The following is a 17,878-nucleotide window of genomic DNA, read 5'->3' as shown; positions in this document are numbered from 1 at the left end:
CCATGCTCCTCCTCCTCTCTTTCATAGCTGGAGTGGTGTGAACAGCTGATTCGCAGTGCCCCAGTTCTGGGAAGGAGCGGGAGGAAGTGTAACTCAGGTTATTTGTGACTCTTTTGAAAGTGCTGGGAGGGAATGGGGGGAGAGAAAGCATGGGGCTCTTTTCCCCAGTGCACAAGTGGCATGGGGGTGCTCGAGGCTTGATCATCATTTGAAGAGATGGGGTGTCTATTCGGTCTGCCAGCACTGCAGAGATTGCACATGTTGCTGCTGGAAGGGCCACACGTGCCCAGCTGAAACAAACTGCAGCTCCCTCCAGAGCAGTAAGGAGCCAGTAAGACTGTGGCTTGGAGTGACAGGCACTGGTGTGGAAAAGGCCAAGGCTTAACAAAGGCTGCAGATGGGAGATGGTAACAGCAGCCTTCACTATATTGGGGATTTTGATTCTCTCTCTTTCCCATCACAGTCCCCACAGTTTCCATATTAAAATAGATTTTATACACTTTTAAAGGGTGAAAATAATTCTTTTTCATCTTCCTGAAATCTGTGCCTCTACCAGGGGCAGTAAAAATGTCCCAGAAGGCATTATTTTAGGGCAGTACAGGAGACGTGTGTGATGTCGCAGAATGATACATTCTGGGGCGCTCTCAGTGGCAGATCAGTATCTACTGAATTTTAAAAGACAAAAAGTTATTTTAGCAGAGTAAAAGAATGAAACTCACTATATTTCCTAAGTTTTGTCTATGATTGTTATCAGCATAGTGATATATGTTTGTAGCAGAGTTTATATCAAAAATTATTCTTGGGGCTTCCTTGAATGAATTATTGCAACAAAAGAGAGGCTGAGAAAAGATAAGGTTTTTGAGTTCTGCAATATATTCTGTTTCCATGTTTTTATCTCTCATAACATAAGCGTGCTCCATCTAGTCTTTCAGAAGCACACTGCAACATGTAACAGTGATTATACAGTACCTTACAGTTATAATGTGGGAAAACATCACTGGATGTTTTATTAAACTGACTGCTTCCTGTAGACATTACCAGCTGGATTGTAATGAAGTTGTTCTCCACTCAGCTAGACCTCCTTGTCATATCTCCAAACAGAAAGAGATGGTTTTCAAAAACTTCCAACTATGGCCAGTTTTTATGGCTATGCAGAATGGTACTGTCAAAGCAGTTTGATCATTGTGATTAGTGCACCTGAATATGTATGCCAAAATTGCTCAAAAGTTTGCATATAACTAACGTGGCTAAGCATTTGACTGGTTACTGTGTCTGCAGAGTATGGAGATCCTAGCGTTTGCAGAAATAATTATTTGAAAAAAATGTTTAAATAGCAATGAGTATAAAATTGGTGGTGGGAGACTGGGAGTCAGTAAAATTTCCTTTAAACTCAAATGTCTTATTGTAAGGCAAAGTCGTACAGTGAAAGTTTAAACTCACATAAAGGACATGGAACTTTTTAACAGTAGAGGTCAAGTTTGTTAATATCTGCTTATGAATTTTGAGAGTTATTATAAGGGAAGTTTCAACTTCTTATCCCAAGTTCACAAAACCTAGGGCTGCATTCAACTGAAGTCAATGTATAAACACATACAATTGTTTGCTCTTAGTGCTGGGGGTATAACTGGAAATTTAAGATTTTTGTATGCTCTTGTACTGGGCCAGGGGTAGTGTCTTCTTTCTGAATTAAGTCAAGCCCCCTGGAATTCAGGCAAGGAGAAGAGATTATGGCCTTACTAGCTAAAGACAGTGCTGTTAGAATCTGCCAACCCAGTGTATAATGTGCTCTGTTTCAATCAAGTTCAGTCTGATTATCACAAAAGATTCGACAGGTTTTGAATCTTGAAAGGAAGCATCCTCTCATTAAGAAATAAGATTTAAACCTTAATAAAGTAGCTGTCATTTTTATAGCTGAAAAGAGCTCTGTACCTCAATTAAGTATACACAGCATAACATCTTAAGGAAGCAACATAATAGGTTTAGTGCAATTATATCCCGTTGCAATAGTGTAATTTAAAGGAAATCTGATTATACTATTGTCTTATGTGATATGAACGCAGGTAAAATTTCAGTGCCACAGACCACAGCCTATTTTTAAAAAGTGCACTATAGACAAAGTGTGCCTTTGATGGATGCATACAGGTGCTGTCCCTCTTAAGGTTTAGGATTACTGCGGTGACCATCCATCCCGTCTTTCCTGGGACAGTTGCTTATTTAAGCTGTCTCACAGACATCCCGGTTTTTTTTTTTTAGGAAGATGAGCTTACTGTCCCGTATTTTGTGGGGCTCCTGTTTCCCAGCACCCGGAGTCTCAAGGTGGCAACCGTTGCTGCCAGGGAGATCCTCCTCTGGGCAGCTGCCCCATTCCCTGGCACCCCACAGAGGCAGCTGCCACTGCTGGTGAGCTTTGCCACGAGGAGGCCTCTTCATTCCCTGGCATACCCCTGCTGGGAGCTTGTGGACACACCATCCTCCACTCACCCTCATCAGGAGGCTGTGGAGCTTCCATCCCTGGTGCCTCACAGTGGGGCAGCTGCCCTCATCACTGAGGAGCCCTGACATGGAACAGCGGCCCCATCCCTGGAGCCGGTGCCTTGTGTTTGCCATCGGGCCATGTGGTCACCCTAGGATTACCAAGTCACTTCAACATCTGCAAAAAGAAAGCACTGATCCAGCAGTGGAGTTTCGAGGGGATTAGTAGTTTCAAGATAGGCCTGTTGGTAGAACTGCAGATAAATTAGTCTGCTGAAATTGTGGCCTCCAGGCTGAATTAGTATTTTTTCCATTCCTAAGTACTTGCCAAGATCTGCAGAAATCTGTTGTGTTTTCTAATTGAATTCTAAATACTTAATGATTCTTTATCCTATTTTTTATAAAACTGAAAGGATCACTGTTGGATCAGTGATCTAATGCTAGCATACGTTAAACAAAGGTAGTCCGTCCGATGGGTCACAAACATATTGATAATTTCAAATAGTCATTTAATTGCCTGCATTGCATTCTCCAGTATAAGATTTCCTTTAAATTCCTGTTCCATTGTTTCACTGGGGCTTAACAGAATGTTAACCCAGTAATAGACATAAGGCCTCCCCATTCTATGTCTTTCTATCGAGCGGTTCTGCATGACTCGTTAAAGAAGATGGCAAGAAGATTAATGAAAGCCGCCTGATACAGAAGGGGGTAGGTACCTTTGCAAGACTTATAGCAAGGAGATATAAGAGCTGAACCAGAGCTTGGCTTTTTCTTTATCCTGTGACCTTTGAACCTGCCTTGCTGTGGATAGCTGCCAACAGAGCCGACGTTTTGATTGATGTTGCTGCACAAGTCAGTCTTTCCCATTGAATTCCATATCTGCACAAAAATAGCTTTTCCAGCAGAATTCATACTGGCTATAAATGATAGCCAAATTGATGGCTGAAATGGGTTTATATAGTTTTCATTCAAAGCTAAATGTATTTGATGTTTTACTTCAGTATGATGTTCCTCCAGATTATATACATTGCATAGTAGTATATAGAAAGTTTGTTTAAACACATGTAACAAGGAAGTCAATTAATTGTAGTTCTAAAGAGTTTATCACTTTTGTTTATATGCAATATAATGTTTGAAAAATTTCTTTCGTCCAGTGCATTTTTTCCATGAACATCCTGTGCTCAAATCTGCATCCTGCACCTTTTTGCCAAGTTTATGTAATATCTGGCACACTGGGCCCGATCCCTTCAGTGGAGTCAGAGTAATTATTGGTGCTGTTTTGTGAATGATGTTGCTATGAATACAATATTGCTTATGTGCTGGTTACCAGAGTTACAATTCTTTTCAGTGATACCAGGACATTCTCAATGCATGCATGATCCCAGGCAATAGTTTCTTAATTAGATGAGCTAGAGATAGGTTTAGGGGGCGGGGGGGGGGGGAATTTTGCAGAAAAAAAAGTCTTGAGATGACTGTAAATGTACGAAAGAATCACATTTGTAATTAAACATGGACACAATTGTTTACACCCATGAAATAGCCAGGTAGAGGTGTAGTGTGCATGTGACACAAGTGTGCATGTGACTTTGTATTTGTAATTGTTCCAGCAAGACATGCTGGGCTCAAATTGTTGCAAGTCAGGTAGGGACTCCGTACGTAGGTGCGTAGGGACTCCGTACGTAGCTGCACTCCGTACGTAGGTCAGAGGCTGCTGCTGCGGTTTTCGCTGCGCTGCTGGCAATGCCAGGAGGTCACCCCAGGTATGCCTGGCCTTAACTTTGTGAACCTGGATCTACCAGAGAAAGTGGTTGGTTGCAAGGCAAGGAATACGAGTTTGTCCATGTCTCCGAGTTAACTGCTGGCATGGTCAACAATTTACTATGGCAAGTAATGGAGACTGTGTTTGTGGTGAGCAGTCCTTGATGTATGAGATAGTTACATAGTTATAATATTGTAGCTCTGAATGGTTAACATAAGGGTAACTTGTTTTTAATAAGTTCAGCCCTGTGATGTATTAGCATACAGGAAGATAAAGTCCTGTCTGAGTATAAACTAGAGCTTAGCTTTAACTCATTAAATACATTGGTTATTGAACAGCCTTCTCAGAAAAGTACTCTAGAGCCCAATCAGGAGCATGCATTGCCTCATCCTTTTAACAAATATGTTTCGTAGCCCTATTAAAAGGGGTCTTCATCTATCCTGTCAAAGCTAGTCTGCTGGGGTTTTTTAGTTTAATTACACTATCCAATTAAAAGTCCTTGCTGCATTTTGATTCGCTTCTCCTTGGGCTTGAGTGGATATGACATTTACAAGGCTCGCCTTTCAAGCGGACAATAGTGTGATTGATGAGGTGCAGACGCAGTGAAGTAGGTGATTGCCATGCGGAAGCACTGCTTAGTGCATTATGATTTATTTATCATCTCTTTTCCAAACAAGGTTGCCAGTGAATAGGCTTTGGGCAACTCCTCCGCTTTCCTATTTCATACAAAAATGTTTGTTAGATTTCAGCTTTTGAAAGAATTTTAGAGGATAAAAATGGAAAAAATGCCCAGATGTGTAAACAGGTAACACAGTGTGACTTATCAAAACAAAAAGCAGTCAAGCAGCACTTTAAAGACTAGCAAAATAGTTTATTAGGTGAGCTTTCGTGGGACAGACCCACTTCTTCAGACCATATCCAGACCAGAACAGACTCAATATTTAAGACACAGAGAACCAAAAACACTAAGCAAGGAGGACAAATCAGAAAAAGATAATCAAGGTGAGCAAATCAGAGAGTGGAGGGGTGGGGGGGAAGATCAAGAATTAGATTGAGTCAAGTATGCAGACGAGCCCCTATAGTGACTCGGAAAGTTCCCATCACGATTTAAACCATGTGTTAATGTTCCGAATTTGAATATAAATGTCAGTTCGTCCACTTCTCTTTCTAAAACGGAGCGATAATTTCTCTTCAGTAGCACGCATACCTTGAGGTCATTGACAGAATGCCCCATTCCATTAAAATGTTGACTAACTGGTTTGTGGATCTGGAGTGTTTTGATGTCTGTTTTGTGCCCGTTGACCCTTTGTGTAAGGGAGTTAGAAGTCTGTCCAACATACAAAGCATCTGGGCATTGTAGGCACATGATGGCATATATGATGTTAGTAGAGGAGCATGAGAAAGTGCCCGTGATTCTGTGAGTAACCTGGTTAGGTCCAGTGATGGTATTTCCAGAGAAGATATGTGGACAAAGCTGGCAGTGGGCTTTGTTGCAGGGAAAGGTTCCAGGACTGGTGTTCCTGGGGTATAGACTGTGGCTGTTAGTAAGGATCCTCATGAGGTTGGGAGGTTGTTTGTAGGAGAGAACAGGCATGTCACCCAGGGTTTGTCCTCCTTGCTTACTGATTGTCCTGATTTGTCCTCCTTGCTTAGTGTTTTTGGTTCTCTGTGTATTAAATATTGAGTCTGTTCTGGTCTGGATATGGTCTGAAGAAGTGGGTCTGTCCCATGAAAGCTCACCTAATCAACTATTTTGCTAGTCTTTAAAGTGCTACTTGACTGCTTTTTGTTTTGATAGTGTATAGACTAGCACGGCTTCCTCTCTGTTACAGTGTGACTTAGAAATGGTCACATGCATCACAAGCTTAATTGCAGCTGTGCTTTGAGAAAGCCTGGAGAAGAGGCGGCCGCTCTCATAATGTTTCATTAATCAGACTGTAACAGAATGTAAAGGGCGTGAGTGATGGAGAAAGTGTTCTCAGAATTTGCCCATCCCCAAAAGAGCTGACTAAGCCAGAAGAAGTATGGCTGCCTGTTCTAAGCTGTTAGTGAGCATCCCAGGATAGTGTCCGATCTGCCGTTCTCCTGTATGGAGTTCCTTGTCCTGCAGTGTGCCTTGCTGCCGGTATGTCTGCTGGTGTGCCCACTCAAGTGAATGGTGGAAGCTTTGCCATTGACTCCAATTGGTTTGAGATTTCATCCATAATTTCTGTTGTAGTCATTGCCCCTGAAATATGATGCTTCTCCTAACAGAGACAGCTTTCCAGAGTGGGTAAGTATATCCATCTGTTTAGCTCTTTATGGTCCCTTCTAAGTTTGTTTTGAGCAAAAGAGAATGCAGGGGTTAATCCAGGTATATTAACAACTTTGGAAATAGTGAAAAACTTTGATAATGTCAAATAAGACCATAAATACTTTTTCTTTTTTATTCCAATAATGTTAATTGTTGATTCCTGCCTTCTGCTCTTATAATGAGGGAACCACTCTTTAAGGTATAATAAACATTTATCATATATTTTCACTTTCTTAGGTTTGTTTCTGTTTCCTTCAGTTGATTAATATTTTTGTTATTCTTGTAATTGGTGAAGAGGTCATGCAGCTCAGCTGAAGAGTGACAATGGTGTTGGTAACATCTGAGCTCTGGGGGGAAAAAACTGTTCAGGGTAGAACTGGTAAAAATTGTTTCTCATTAAAGTCTTTCTGTCAAAGTGAATAGTGTTTCTCTTAGTAGTAGTAGTAGTAGTAGGCATCCTTCAGTCTGCATAGACTATGGATCGCGCCCTTTAAAGTTTCAATTGAGCACTTCATTTACAGCGTCTATTGTGACTATGAAGACCCACACGAGAGTGACAGTCCTTGCTGCATCTCTTGCAGATGTAGTGGGTGTCTGGCAAGTCCTTAGTGTGCTTTCTGTGCTCTCGCTTCTCCTCTGCTAGCTGTCTGATCTTCATCTCGCCCTTCTGAAGGCCCTTGTGTAACCCCTGCCTCCATCTGCTGCGGTCATCTGCTAGTTCTTCCCAGTTGTCCAGCTCAATGTCTACCTCTCTGAGGTCTCTGTTGCAGACATCTTTGTAGTGCAACTGGGGGCGTCCGGGAGGTCTTTTGCCAGAGGTTAGCTCACCATACAGGATGTCTTTTGGAATCCTTCCATCATTCATCCTGTGGACATGGCCAAGCCAGCGGAGTCGACGCTGCCTGAGGAGGGTGTGCATGGTTGGGATTCCAGCTTGCTCGAGGATGGCGGTGTTGGTCACTCTGTCCTTCCATGATATTCCAAGGATGCGCCTGAGGCAGCGCAAGTGGAAGATGTAGTGTTTCTCTTATATAAATAAAAACAAGGTGTATTTTAAAAGCTTTAATATAATTTTCCAAAGACTATTTGTATTTTGCAGAAATTCTAGGAAAAATTTCCCACCTACTGTAAAAACTAGAATTCTTCAAAACGTCATAGCACTGCACAGTGATTCCAGGAAGTGAAATCTGATATCTTATCTCAGCACTAGACTATGAACAGGATGAAATACTGTAAACCCTCAATTTAACAGACTAATGTGAGGATGGGTCTCCAATAAACCCGGATGTCCATTAAATCAGAGGGTTTATTATGACACACCCCTGCCACGTTCCCCCAGGCCCTCGACCCTTTTCTCCCTCAAAATGCCCACTACTCACCGCCACAGGAAAAGCCACCAGAATCTACTGCTGTTGCTGGGGGCCCTGCCCTGGTGGGGATTCCCCCATGGCAGCAAGGATCCAGCTGCACGCTGAAGCAAGGGTCCTGCCGTGACTGGAGGCCCTGCTGCACGTGGCAGCAAAAGCTGGGCTGTGGCTGAGGGCCCTATTGCCACCTGGAAGAGCCGCCACTGCTGCTGGAACTGCCGTGTACTCTTCCCACCAGCTGAGTGTCATGTATGCAAGTGCCATCTTTCCACGTACACGCACCACCCCGGTGGGAGGAGCACATGGCGGCTCAAGTGTGAGAGGCAGCGTCTCCGCCTGTGCAGCAGTAAGGCCAGTCATGGGAAGGCGGTCAGGTATTTAGGATTTTATGGGCCCTGATTCCGTTCCTGAAGTCTTCTAAATCGGACTCCACAAAATCGAGGGTTTACTGTAATAAAATGTTCTTTTAAGAGAACACATGTAAATAGCCACTTGTAAGAGTCTAGTATATTTTCCTCATCAAACATGAAGAGATGCAATGAAAATGTGGCAGCAGTAGAGCTGACTCCTCCTTGCTACAGTGGCTCAAACCAAGCTCTGAACACCTCCAGTTTTGAGGGATGGGATGTCCTGACCCAAATGTGATGGCTCTTTAGTGTTCAACATTTCATTCCTTTCTCAGTAATCTCAGCATGAGGGAGGAGAAATGGACATGCCAGAGATCTTGGCTGGAGCAGAACATATTCATTTCAAGTATATACATTAAAGGGGAGGCAAAGAATATTTAAAATAATTTATTATAACCACAATGTTCATAGGAGCCCATGTGATCTGAATTCTACTAAGGGCAGTAAAGCACATTATCTTCAGATATTCTTTATATAGAAATATAAAAATATTGAAATGTGTATTGATCTCTGCTTCACTAAGAGTGACATTAAGAAGGTTTAGACCTGTATATCACATATTTAAGTGCTCTTGGAAAAGGAAATCAATCCATCCTTCACAATTCATGGATTCAGTCTGGCCAGAATAGCAACAAAACCAAGTGGCAGTTGATTGTTTCAGTGAACTAATATTTCACATAATGAAAAGTATAATGTGGACATGGGCGCACACAAGTTTAATGCCATAATGCTATTTTCTAAAGAAATGTTTTGGGGCCTTTTGTGCTCTGTCAGCTGTCAGAAGTAGATAAACCCATGACATTGCCTATGTTACTGGTCACAGAAATTCTTCTCTGCAAACCAGCTATAAGGTGTTTATACTAAAGTTTCAAAGTAAAATTAATGTTATTGTTTTATTCATTATCTGTTGCCCCAAATGGGTGGGGTTCCTTGTAGAGGCAAGAGTCCATTTCCGAAAATGGTGATGTTTCAATTGGTCCACACTCTCTGAAGCAGGAAATTCAGCTGCAGCCCTGATTGACAGAGCGTGAACACAATGTGCAGCACCTGCAAATGCTCCAGCCTGCTGCTCTAGGGGAGCGGGCCTTGCGGAACAAGCTGTAGCATGGTTAGGCTGATATCTCCACCATATGGTTCAGGGTTATGTTCTCTGCAGCCCATCACATTTTGTACTGGGCTTTCTTCCTAATTTTTTCTTTCATGGAGAAGCTTGGTTCTTTTTATGGTATTTTCAAGAGACCTTCACCCCATAACACAAACTATTCGTTCTTGAGGTAACCAATTGTTGTTAACGTCTTAACTAACATGCCCCTTTTTAAAATATTAGCTAGTGCCACTAGTGAGAAATAAGATGATGTTGGGCATAAAAGCTAGGTCTCTCCTCCTTGTGCTCCGCCAGGAAACTTAGGGGAAGCCAGACCTCTCTGTGGTTATGGATTGAACTCTGCCTGCTGTTACACGGCACTATAAAAGTGTTATTGACGTGTATTGCTCTGTAATTGTTACCGAAAAGGCTGACTCTTTAAAATCCCAAAATAAGTGCTTGAAATAAAGTTCTGTGTTCTGCTTCTGTCAGCTGTATAAATACTGCGGCTGAAAAGAAGGAATAAATGACAGGTTTAAACAGGAGGTGAGGGTGCTGGACAAGGTTTGCCTGTGACTCTGGCCTGTTTTCCATATTTCAGGCAAATCTGCTCTCTTACATTCTTTTGTGGTGCAACAGAATAGTAGTGGTGTTGCTCTTGTTGACGTACTCTAGGGCTGCACGGATTGAGAAAAGCATTTGCTAGCAGTTCTTTTAATTCTTCATATAATACGCAGTTTATGTCTGTGCACTACAGAGTTGAACTACAGGTTTCCGAACCAGAGAATTTGCTGAACTATGGAAGGTTAATATTGTTTAGCAGCATTGCCAGTGCTTCCATTGCTTACTGGGCCCTTAGAAGACATTGGAGGAGTAAATTACAGCTAAATAACAGCATAGAACATGGAGAGCCAGGACTGTTGGCTGCAAACAAACTTACGGGACCCCAGGAAACTTGGCCACACCCATGATAAGTGATCGTCCTGATAACTAAAATCCTGCTCGGTTACAGATGTTGCTGGACAAGAGAGTTCCAGACTAGAGAGCTTCAACCTGTAGGACAGCAATTTAATGCTGCTGCTTTTCATTGAAAACAGGGGTGAGGGTAATGGGTTTTCAGCTTGCACTGCTGGCTCCATTGTACATATTCACGTTTGAGAAGAAAACAGGAGGAGGAGTCCTTACATGGGTGGAAGGAGTTCAAATAATTTGAGCTACAAAGGAGATAGAGCTCACCCACACGACCTTCCCACTGTTCTTTATGCAGCTGGATTGAGGCTGGATTGAGTTACATGTATTTGAGGCTGGATTGAGTTACGTGTATTTGAACCACTGGCAACACCTCAGCCTTCTGAATTTCCCCTGTAAGGCTCCTGCTGCAGTCCCCTGTGGTGTTCTGTTGCTTTCTGCGCAGCAGAGCCACCCCAGCTACATTGTATGTAGACTGTTCCAGGTCCATGGAGCTGGAGTTCTGCTTTGCAGCTGTCTGTGCCCTGGGACCATGTGTTGGAAAAGAATAAATGCAGGTTCTGCTACATTGCAACTACTTGTTGTTGTTAGTAATAATTGTGTTGCTGTGGTGCCTGGGGTCCCAGTCCAGACAGGAGTTCCCCTGTGCTGGGCATGTGTATACCCAGTACCAGACACGCTCTGCTCTGAAAAGCCTCTAGTCACGCAGCAGGTCGGTGGCAGATCTAACGGTGGCAGACCATGCTCTCTTGATTGCCAGTGCAACACCCTGTCAGCTGGCCTGCTTCTCCAACTACAACATGGAGTTGAGCAATCGTTTGATTTCTGTGCTTGAGAACTGTTCAAAGGTGCATCAAACATCCCAAATTGTCCATCTACAATGGTCACAGCTAGGAGAATGTACCACCGGGACAGGAGAGAAGCAAACTTAGAATGAGATGTTCCAGCAGGGATAGTGAAATGGCATGTCTGGGTAGGACTAAGGTTGGAAAGTGCTTTCTCAGGAGCTGGGAAGAACAGCAGCTGGTTACCAGCAGTGAAGAAAACCCTTTGGTTTTTTGGCCCATAATTTCTGCCATATTTTAAAATTCCCGTGTATAACATCATCTTGGACAATAAAAAGCCATGAACGTTGGTACTTCACAAAGTTGTATCATGTCTCCATGAATAGTGTGTCATTGCACGCTTGGAATGGTAAAAGATGCTGAATTCAGTCCTCAGCAGTATCCAGCTATGAATGCATTAACATACTGATTAGCCAGGAGCTGAGACTTTGAGCATTTTTAATACCACCAAAGCTTCATTTGTCAAATGATTTAAAGTTTTTTTAATTATTAGCCAATTTTTCAATAGAGAATTTATATTCATGATTAGTGCATCATAATGGGGCTTAATTAACATGCCATGATAAAATACTGAGGTCTCAGATTGTTGGCCATCCTTTCCTAGCATATATCAGTTGATTTTTGAAGATCTGAAGAATTATATAATGTAAATAAGATTGCAAATAAGGCTTCCTCCGGGAAGGAGGTGAATTTACAGTAATGGGGCTGTTACTTTATAGATTAGTAACTTTGACCTGAATAAATTCAGTCTAAACTGACACAACAGCTTACATATGGAATGTATTGAGTTTCAATTTTGAAACTATTCATATTCAGATGGCAAAGGACATTTTGCCCTCCTGTGAGTTCTGCCTTGGATTTTCATGATAAAATTAGGACATCTGCCCTGCTCACATTAATTTAAAGGTCACCACCTTCCTTGCCCTTCCACTAGCCAGCCGCAGAGATTTGCCTACTTGCTACCGAAAGCTGCCAGTTTAATCGCTAAACTATTTCCATTGGCTGAGTAGGGATTAGGTCTGTCAGTTATATGGTACATGAATTAGAAGCACAACTAAGTTTAGAGTAAAGAGAATAAAGAACAGGGTTTTAACTGGGAAGAACTGTTTAGTGACAGATTTTTTTTCTTTAATATTGCAGTACTGTTTTATGTTGCCTTAAGCAGCTTGGCTTTTTTTTATTATTTTTACAGTGATAATTCGGAGGTTAATTGGCCTTTTATGTTAAATATAACACTTATCTTCTACATGTGATGATTATACAGTGGGTAGTTTCATAAAGCAGTTCTAATGTGATAGTTTAACTGAAATATAGTCTAGGGCTGACTAGGACCTAACTAGCCGTTTGATGGATTTTTGCATTTCCTACAGTGGGGAAATGAACTTTTTTGAAAAGAGTTCAGCAGTTCCTGTAAGCCACCACTTGCCTTAAATTGAAATGACATGAGAAGCCTGTCAGCATTTCATTACTTCCTTCTGTTGTACGGATGGTATGCTAAGATCACCATCTGTGTTTTTCTTCTGTTGTGCACACGAGCTTTGCTAAAACTTTACACGAGTATTGTGAACACTGTATTTTTTAATCTTTCTAGGTCATGCAATATTTAAACTTACATATCTAAGCAATCATGACTACAAACATCTCTACTTTGAATCAGATGCTGCTACCATCAATGAAATTGTCCTGAAGGTGGGTATCAAATTTTAATATAATCCAGAATTCTAGGTGTTATCATTTGTTAGACACAAAAACTGCAAATATTCAGGAGGTTTTGCATGCGGATAATGCAAAGCATAAGCTGTGCTGAGAGGCTTTTATTTGGTTACTACTGAATTTTCTGGACTTTGTATATTGGATCCATTTTTCAGGGAACCCGACAGCAGCCTTAGTGTGTATTCAGTATATTTTGCTATAAGCACTCATCTGTTCTCTGTGGAATTGGAATCTACCAAATTTTTACTTTGTCAGGTAGCTTACCTTTAGATTTGTGGTGTATGTTTAAATAGTAAAGGTATAAATTAACAGTCAAGAAACTGTCCTGTTCCAGATGCATGTGCCCTGTGTTTTAAATCCTGACATTTCGCTCTCTTCGGTGGACATATTGTGACAGCTAAACTTTAACTCTTTGCTTCCCACATCTTCCTCTGAATCATTAGAAGATGCGTCTGTGCTTGTAGCAGAGTAACTGGCCTTCAGTAATTCCCCACTAGAACTTAGCCAGTTTTAAATCCAAGCCACGCAGGATGTGGTCTTGTGCCCAGAGACTGATTGTAAAAATACCACCAGGTCCTCGGGATATCCCCTTCCCTAGGAGCAGATCTTTGACCAAAGTCTGCTCACTGCAAGTCTGGTGGGGTTCAAGTGACCTTCTGTTCCCCAACCCTGGGGCAAGCTGTCCCTGCTGTAAAGTATGCCTGGCTGGCCAAGAGACACTTAGAGGCACTGGGGTCCCATGGCATGGAGACCCTCTGGTCAGACTCCTTTTCTTCATAGAATGCTGGGAGCTGTGAGGGTGGGGGTCGAGTAAGAGCTCGTGCACCCAGAACAACACAACATACACTAAGGGACCGACCCCCAGTCCTGCTGCTTGTCAGTATAAGCACTTTGTGAACTCTGAACTTAGCCTACCTGCCCTGTGGGGAGGCTGCTCATCTCTATTTTACAGGTGAGATAACTGAGCCAACACAACCAGCACGTTAGCCAACAGAGAGAGATTTCAAATTATCCGTGCAAATAAAAACAGAGCATTAGGAATCTGCTTCACAGCAGTAGTGGCTTAGTTTCATACACAGCTGGAGTGTTGCTGGACGACAGCAGCCTTTGGACTGCCTGGCATACGCACGTATCAGACAAGGAAGGGAACCCCACCATTACTGGAAAGAGTGAAGTTATTTCATAGCTGCTTTCAAATAGCTGCCTGCCATTTCTCAGTGGCATTAACAAAGGGAACTTCTTCGCAGTAGCACAGGAGAATATTTAAACAAAAATTCCACCACACTTCAGGCTTTTCTGAACAGCTAGTGTTAACATTAGACAAAGATTTCACAAGGCTTCTAGCAGAATCGTAAGCCTGCATTTGACATCAAAATAATGTTCAAGGTCATAAACTGATTGGAGGCTTATGACTTCAACACAGGATCAAGCAGAAGATTGTATTTCTGGCAGGACAAACTTCTCTCCTTGTTCATCTGACAAATGTTTGCCCAAATGTAATGTCTCAGTACAAAGAAAACAATTTTTTCCACTCCAGTATTTTGTTTTAAATATGTTGTATTGTAACTGTTTGATTTTATAATGACTTGGTATGTGAGCAGGTTGATTTACTTTCTGAAACAAACCTCTCTTTGAAGATTATGGTGTTGGAAGATTAAACTTAATTTTCTGCAGTCTATTATTTTTATAGCAATTTGAAATTTTAAGTGGTAACAGGTATATGCCATTCCCTATGTGTAATGGTATTTTCTGTCTAAAGGTTATGGAAGTGCTAAATAACAGACATATGATAGAGCATTTTAGTTAATGCCCTAAGATTTGGGTTTAATTATTTTGCCCTGAATTTGTGAACTTCTAAAGTAGAATTTTTATCACTACTTGTCTTCAATTAAACAGTTCCTCTCCAGCACTCTTATTATATCCAGGAGTGTGCACTATGTTTTGTGAAGGGCTATAAGGACCGACCTGATATGGGTAAAAGGAGTATTCAGGGTGCACCTCTTATTGAACTCAGTAATATGTCACCTTTCTGGGCCTAAGTTGTAACTTGTTTATATAGAGCATTTTCCTCTTCCATATGTAAGTTTCCAGGTTAAGCCTTTATTTCTTTCTCATTCTGCAAGTGTTAGAAGATGCAGAGAAATCAGACTTTTCAGGTTAGGCTTCACATGATTATGTGACAAAATTGAGGGTTTATTGACCATGAAAACTTGCTATATTTTTATGCCTTAAGCTGTAATATGCAATGAAAGTGAAACACTCCACAGTGCATAAAATTGTGCAAGTTTTAAGCCACAGCATATTAACCAGCTAATGGCAGACCAAAGGGCATTTTTATCTTTTGATTCTTGCATTAACCTGCCATTAAAATTATCTATGTGATTATCAGAAAGCACTGGAGATAATAAATTTAACAAATAGTAGGCTCGTTAAATATCATTTAAAAATGCTTTCATCAAGTAATGTGGTCCAAAATACATGGAAAGTATAAGATTAGCTGAGTATGCAAACATCGTAAAGAGAATGTTTGTATCAACATTGATATAAAACCTTTTATTGAAGCCTATTAATGTGTTAGACCAATACTGTGGGTTTTGTGACTTACTGCAGTCATCTGGCAGTTTTGCTCAAAAGTGGCAGAACAATAGGGATCAAGTGCTGTGAGACTGTGCACTTACATTTTCTCTCTCATAGTCATCCCTTCCAGGGATATTGAAAGCTGCAAGCAATGACATAATACAGCTACTCCTGTCAGGTGACAAGAACAGAGGGTCAGCAAGCCCAAAACAAGAAGAGTATTTTCCAGTCTCGGGGGTTAAAATGTTCTGTGCTGTTTCTACCTTGTCCTTTACATTTGGCATCATCCTGAAATTAAACTGTGTGTTTTCCAGGTCAACTATATTCTAGAATCTCGAGCAAGTACAACCAGAGCAGATTATTTTGCTCAGAAACAAAGAAAACTGAGCAGGAGAACAAGCTTCAGCTTCCAGAAGGAGAAGAAATCAGGACAGCAGTAATGTCTAGCCTAGAGCAAAAAACTGTCTGCTCAATTCCAAGGCGAAGCTCCCAACAGTCTGAGACAGGTGGGAGCCAGCACTACAGTGTTCTTGCTGCCAACAGCCAGGAGCAGCCAAGGAAGAGAATCGGTAATACAGTTTCTCATGATGAACAGATGACCCTGCTTTGGTGATGGGAAGTCTCCCTTATGACAAAAACAAAGAGCCATATCAGCTGGGAGGAGGCTGTGACACTCACAATTTCTTGGATTAGAAATTAAGAGGATGTAGGTTGGCATCATTTAACAACTATATTACATACAATCACAAGGCAAGAGGTGGTTACAAATTATTTCACAGCCTAGGAAAGATAAATTCTGTACATCAGTTACATACACACATGCGCACACAGGTACTGCTTGTGACATGATCAAATTTCTAAAAATGAAATGTATCCATTTTTACTATTAATAAAGGTGTAATCTTTCTCAAGGTTTATCTCATGCACAGTTCTTTTGAGGGGTAGATTTAAGCTACAGCTTCGTCTGTAATTGTCTGTGTCCTGGCAGAGTGGCACAGTCACTGCAGAGCAATGGATTCTTGAAGAATGTTTAAAAGCCAGTGCTAGTTAGTTGGTTGGTTTGTTTTCTAAGCACATTTAGCAGCTTCGTTCTTCTACTTTGAAGACATCTTGTTGGAAGTGATGTGCCTCCAGTAAGCGTTATGTTTAGAAAGTCATGGGAGCTTTTCTGGAATGGAAGGCTGGGAGACTTTCTTCTTGGAGATGGGGTCTCCGGTAAATTATGAGTGACTGAATCAGCAGAGAAGTCCTGCTCACTGGCCTGGGTCTCTGGTTCGTTTCTGAGAATTTTCACCTGAGGGTTGAGAAATAACTTTCCTTTTTCTTTTATCTCAAGATTAAATGGTTCATAAATCTACATAAAGACTTAATTTGTACTGGGATTTGTAACTGTTCCCCTCTTGCCCCTCTCTAAAGATTAGTAAGGTGCCATAGATCAGAGGGTAGTGAGAGTTGTAGCTGCCCTCTCTTTTCATGTTGATGCCCCAGAAATGTCTTTTATGAATTTCTGTATATTGTTGAAGCTGAGTGCTCTGTGAACCTGTTACTCTCAATTTTGTATCCCATGGGCGCATACGGCTGTGCTAAGAATGCTTGGCAGAGTTCTGCATGTAAGAATGAAGAAAAACCTCCTATAGAAATTTGCAACAAAACAGATTGCTTCTGGAGAGGCCAAATATTTTCCCTGTGTTGTATTGCCTCACAGAGAGATTGACTTACTGACAGCTTAACCTGTTAGAACAGCTTTCTTTGGTTTTGTATTACATTTTTTCCTCTGAGCCTTAATGCATAGTTTAGGAATAAACGCTGCAGCAGATAATTCCATATTTGTCATTCATATGTTGCATTAAAAGTCTCAAATTTCTAAACTTTTAGCTTATTCCATCAGAAGAACTGTGAATGAAACCCTTCAAGGAGGAGCTGTGGAGGTGCATTTCCTTTGCAAGAAGAGTTCTGATCCTCCTTGCTAGTTGGCAGAAAAGGCCTTTACCTATTATGTTACATTCATCTTCCATCATTACTCTTCCAGAAAGTCAAAGTAAAGGAGACAAATCTTTTAGACTGTGTCTACACTTCCAAAAAACTTCGAAATGGCCATGCTAATGGCCAAATCAAAGAATACTAATGAGGCACTGAAATGAATATTCAGCACCTCATTAGCATGCTGACAGCCACAGCACTTTGAAAGTGCCACGGTTCGCTTGCCCGTGGCTTATCTACACAGGGGTCTTTTTCGAAAAGACCCTGCCAGTGTCAAAATCCCCTTATTCCTGGTAGGAATAAGGGGATTTCTGATGTTGGCAGGGTCCTTTCAGAAAGGACCCCCATGTAGACAAGATGCGGGAGAGTGAACCGTGGCACTTTTGAAGAGCCGCAGCCAGCAGCATGCTAA

At 41.5% G+C, this 17,878-nt stretch overlaps 1 protein-coding gene across 1 annotated transcript in view; it reads left to right on the top strand.

Moving 5' to 3' along the window:
• The window catches only part of MAPKAP1 (MAPK associated protein 1), a 198,206-nt gene extending 180,655 nt beyond the window's left edge, over positions 1-17,551 (top strand). The window contains exons 11-12 of the mRNA XM_075015555.1: positions 12,788-12,885; positions 15,801-17,551. Coding sequence (XP_074871656.1) covers positions 12,788-12,885; positions 15,801-15,926 — 224 coding nt within the window. The 3' untranslated portion in view covers positions 15,927-17,551. The remainder of the gene's footprint in view (positions 1-12,787; positions 12,886-15,800) is intronic.
• Positions 17,552-17,878: the final 327 nt, after the last annotated feature.

This window comes from Carettochelys insculpta, chromosome 21, assembly GCF_033958435.1.
Source record: "Carettochelys insculpta isolate YL-2023 chromosome 21, ASM3395843v1, whole genome shotgun sequence".
In the NCBI taxonomy this organism is placed as follows: domain Eukaryota; kingdom Metazoa; phylum Chordata; order Testudines; family Carettochelyidae; genus Carettochelys; species Carettochelys insculpta.
The sequence above is the reverse complement of the archived record's forward strand: the minus strand, read 5'-3'. Positions and strand labels throughout refer to the sequence as shown.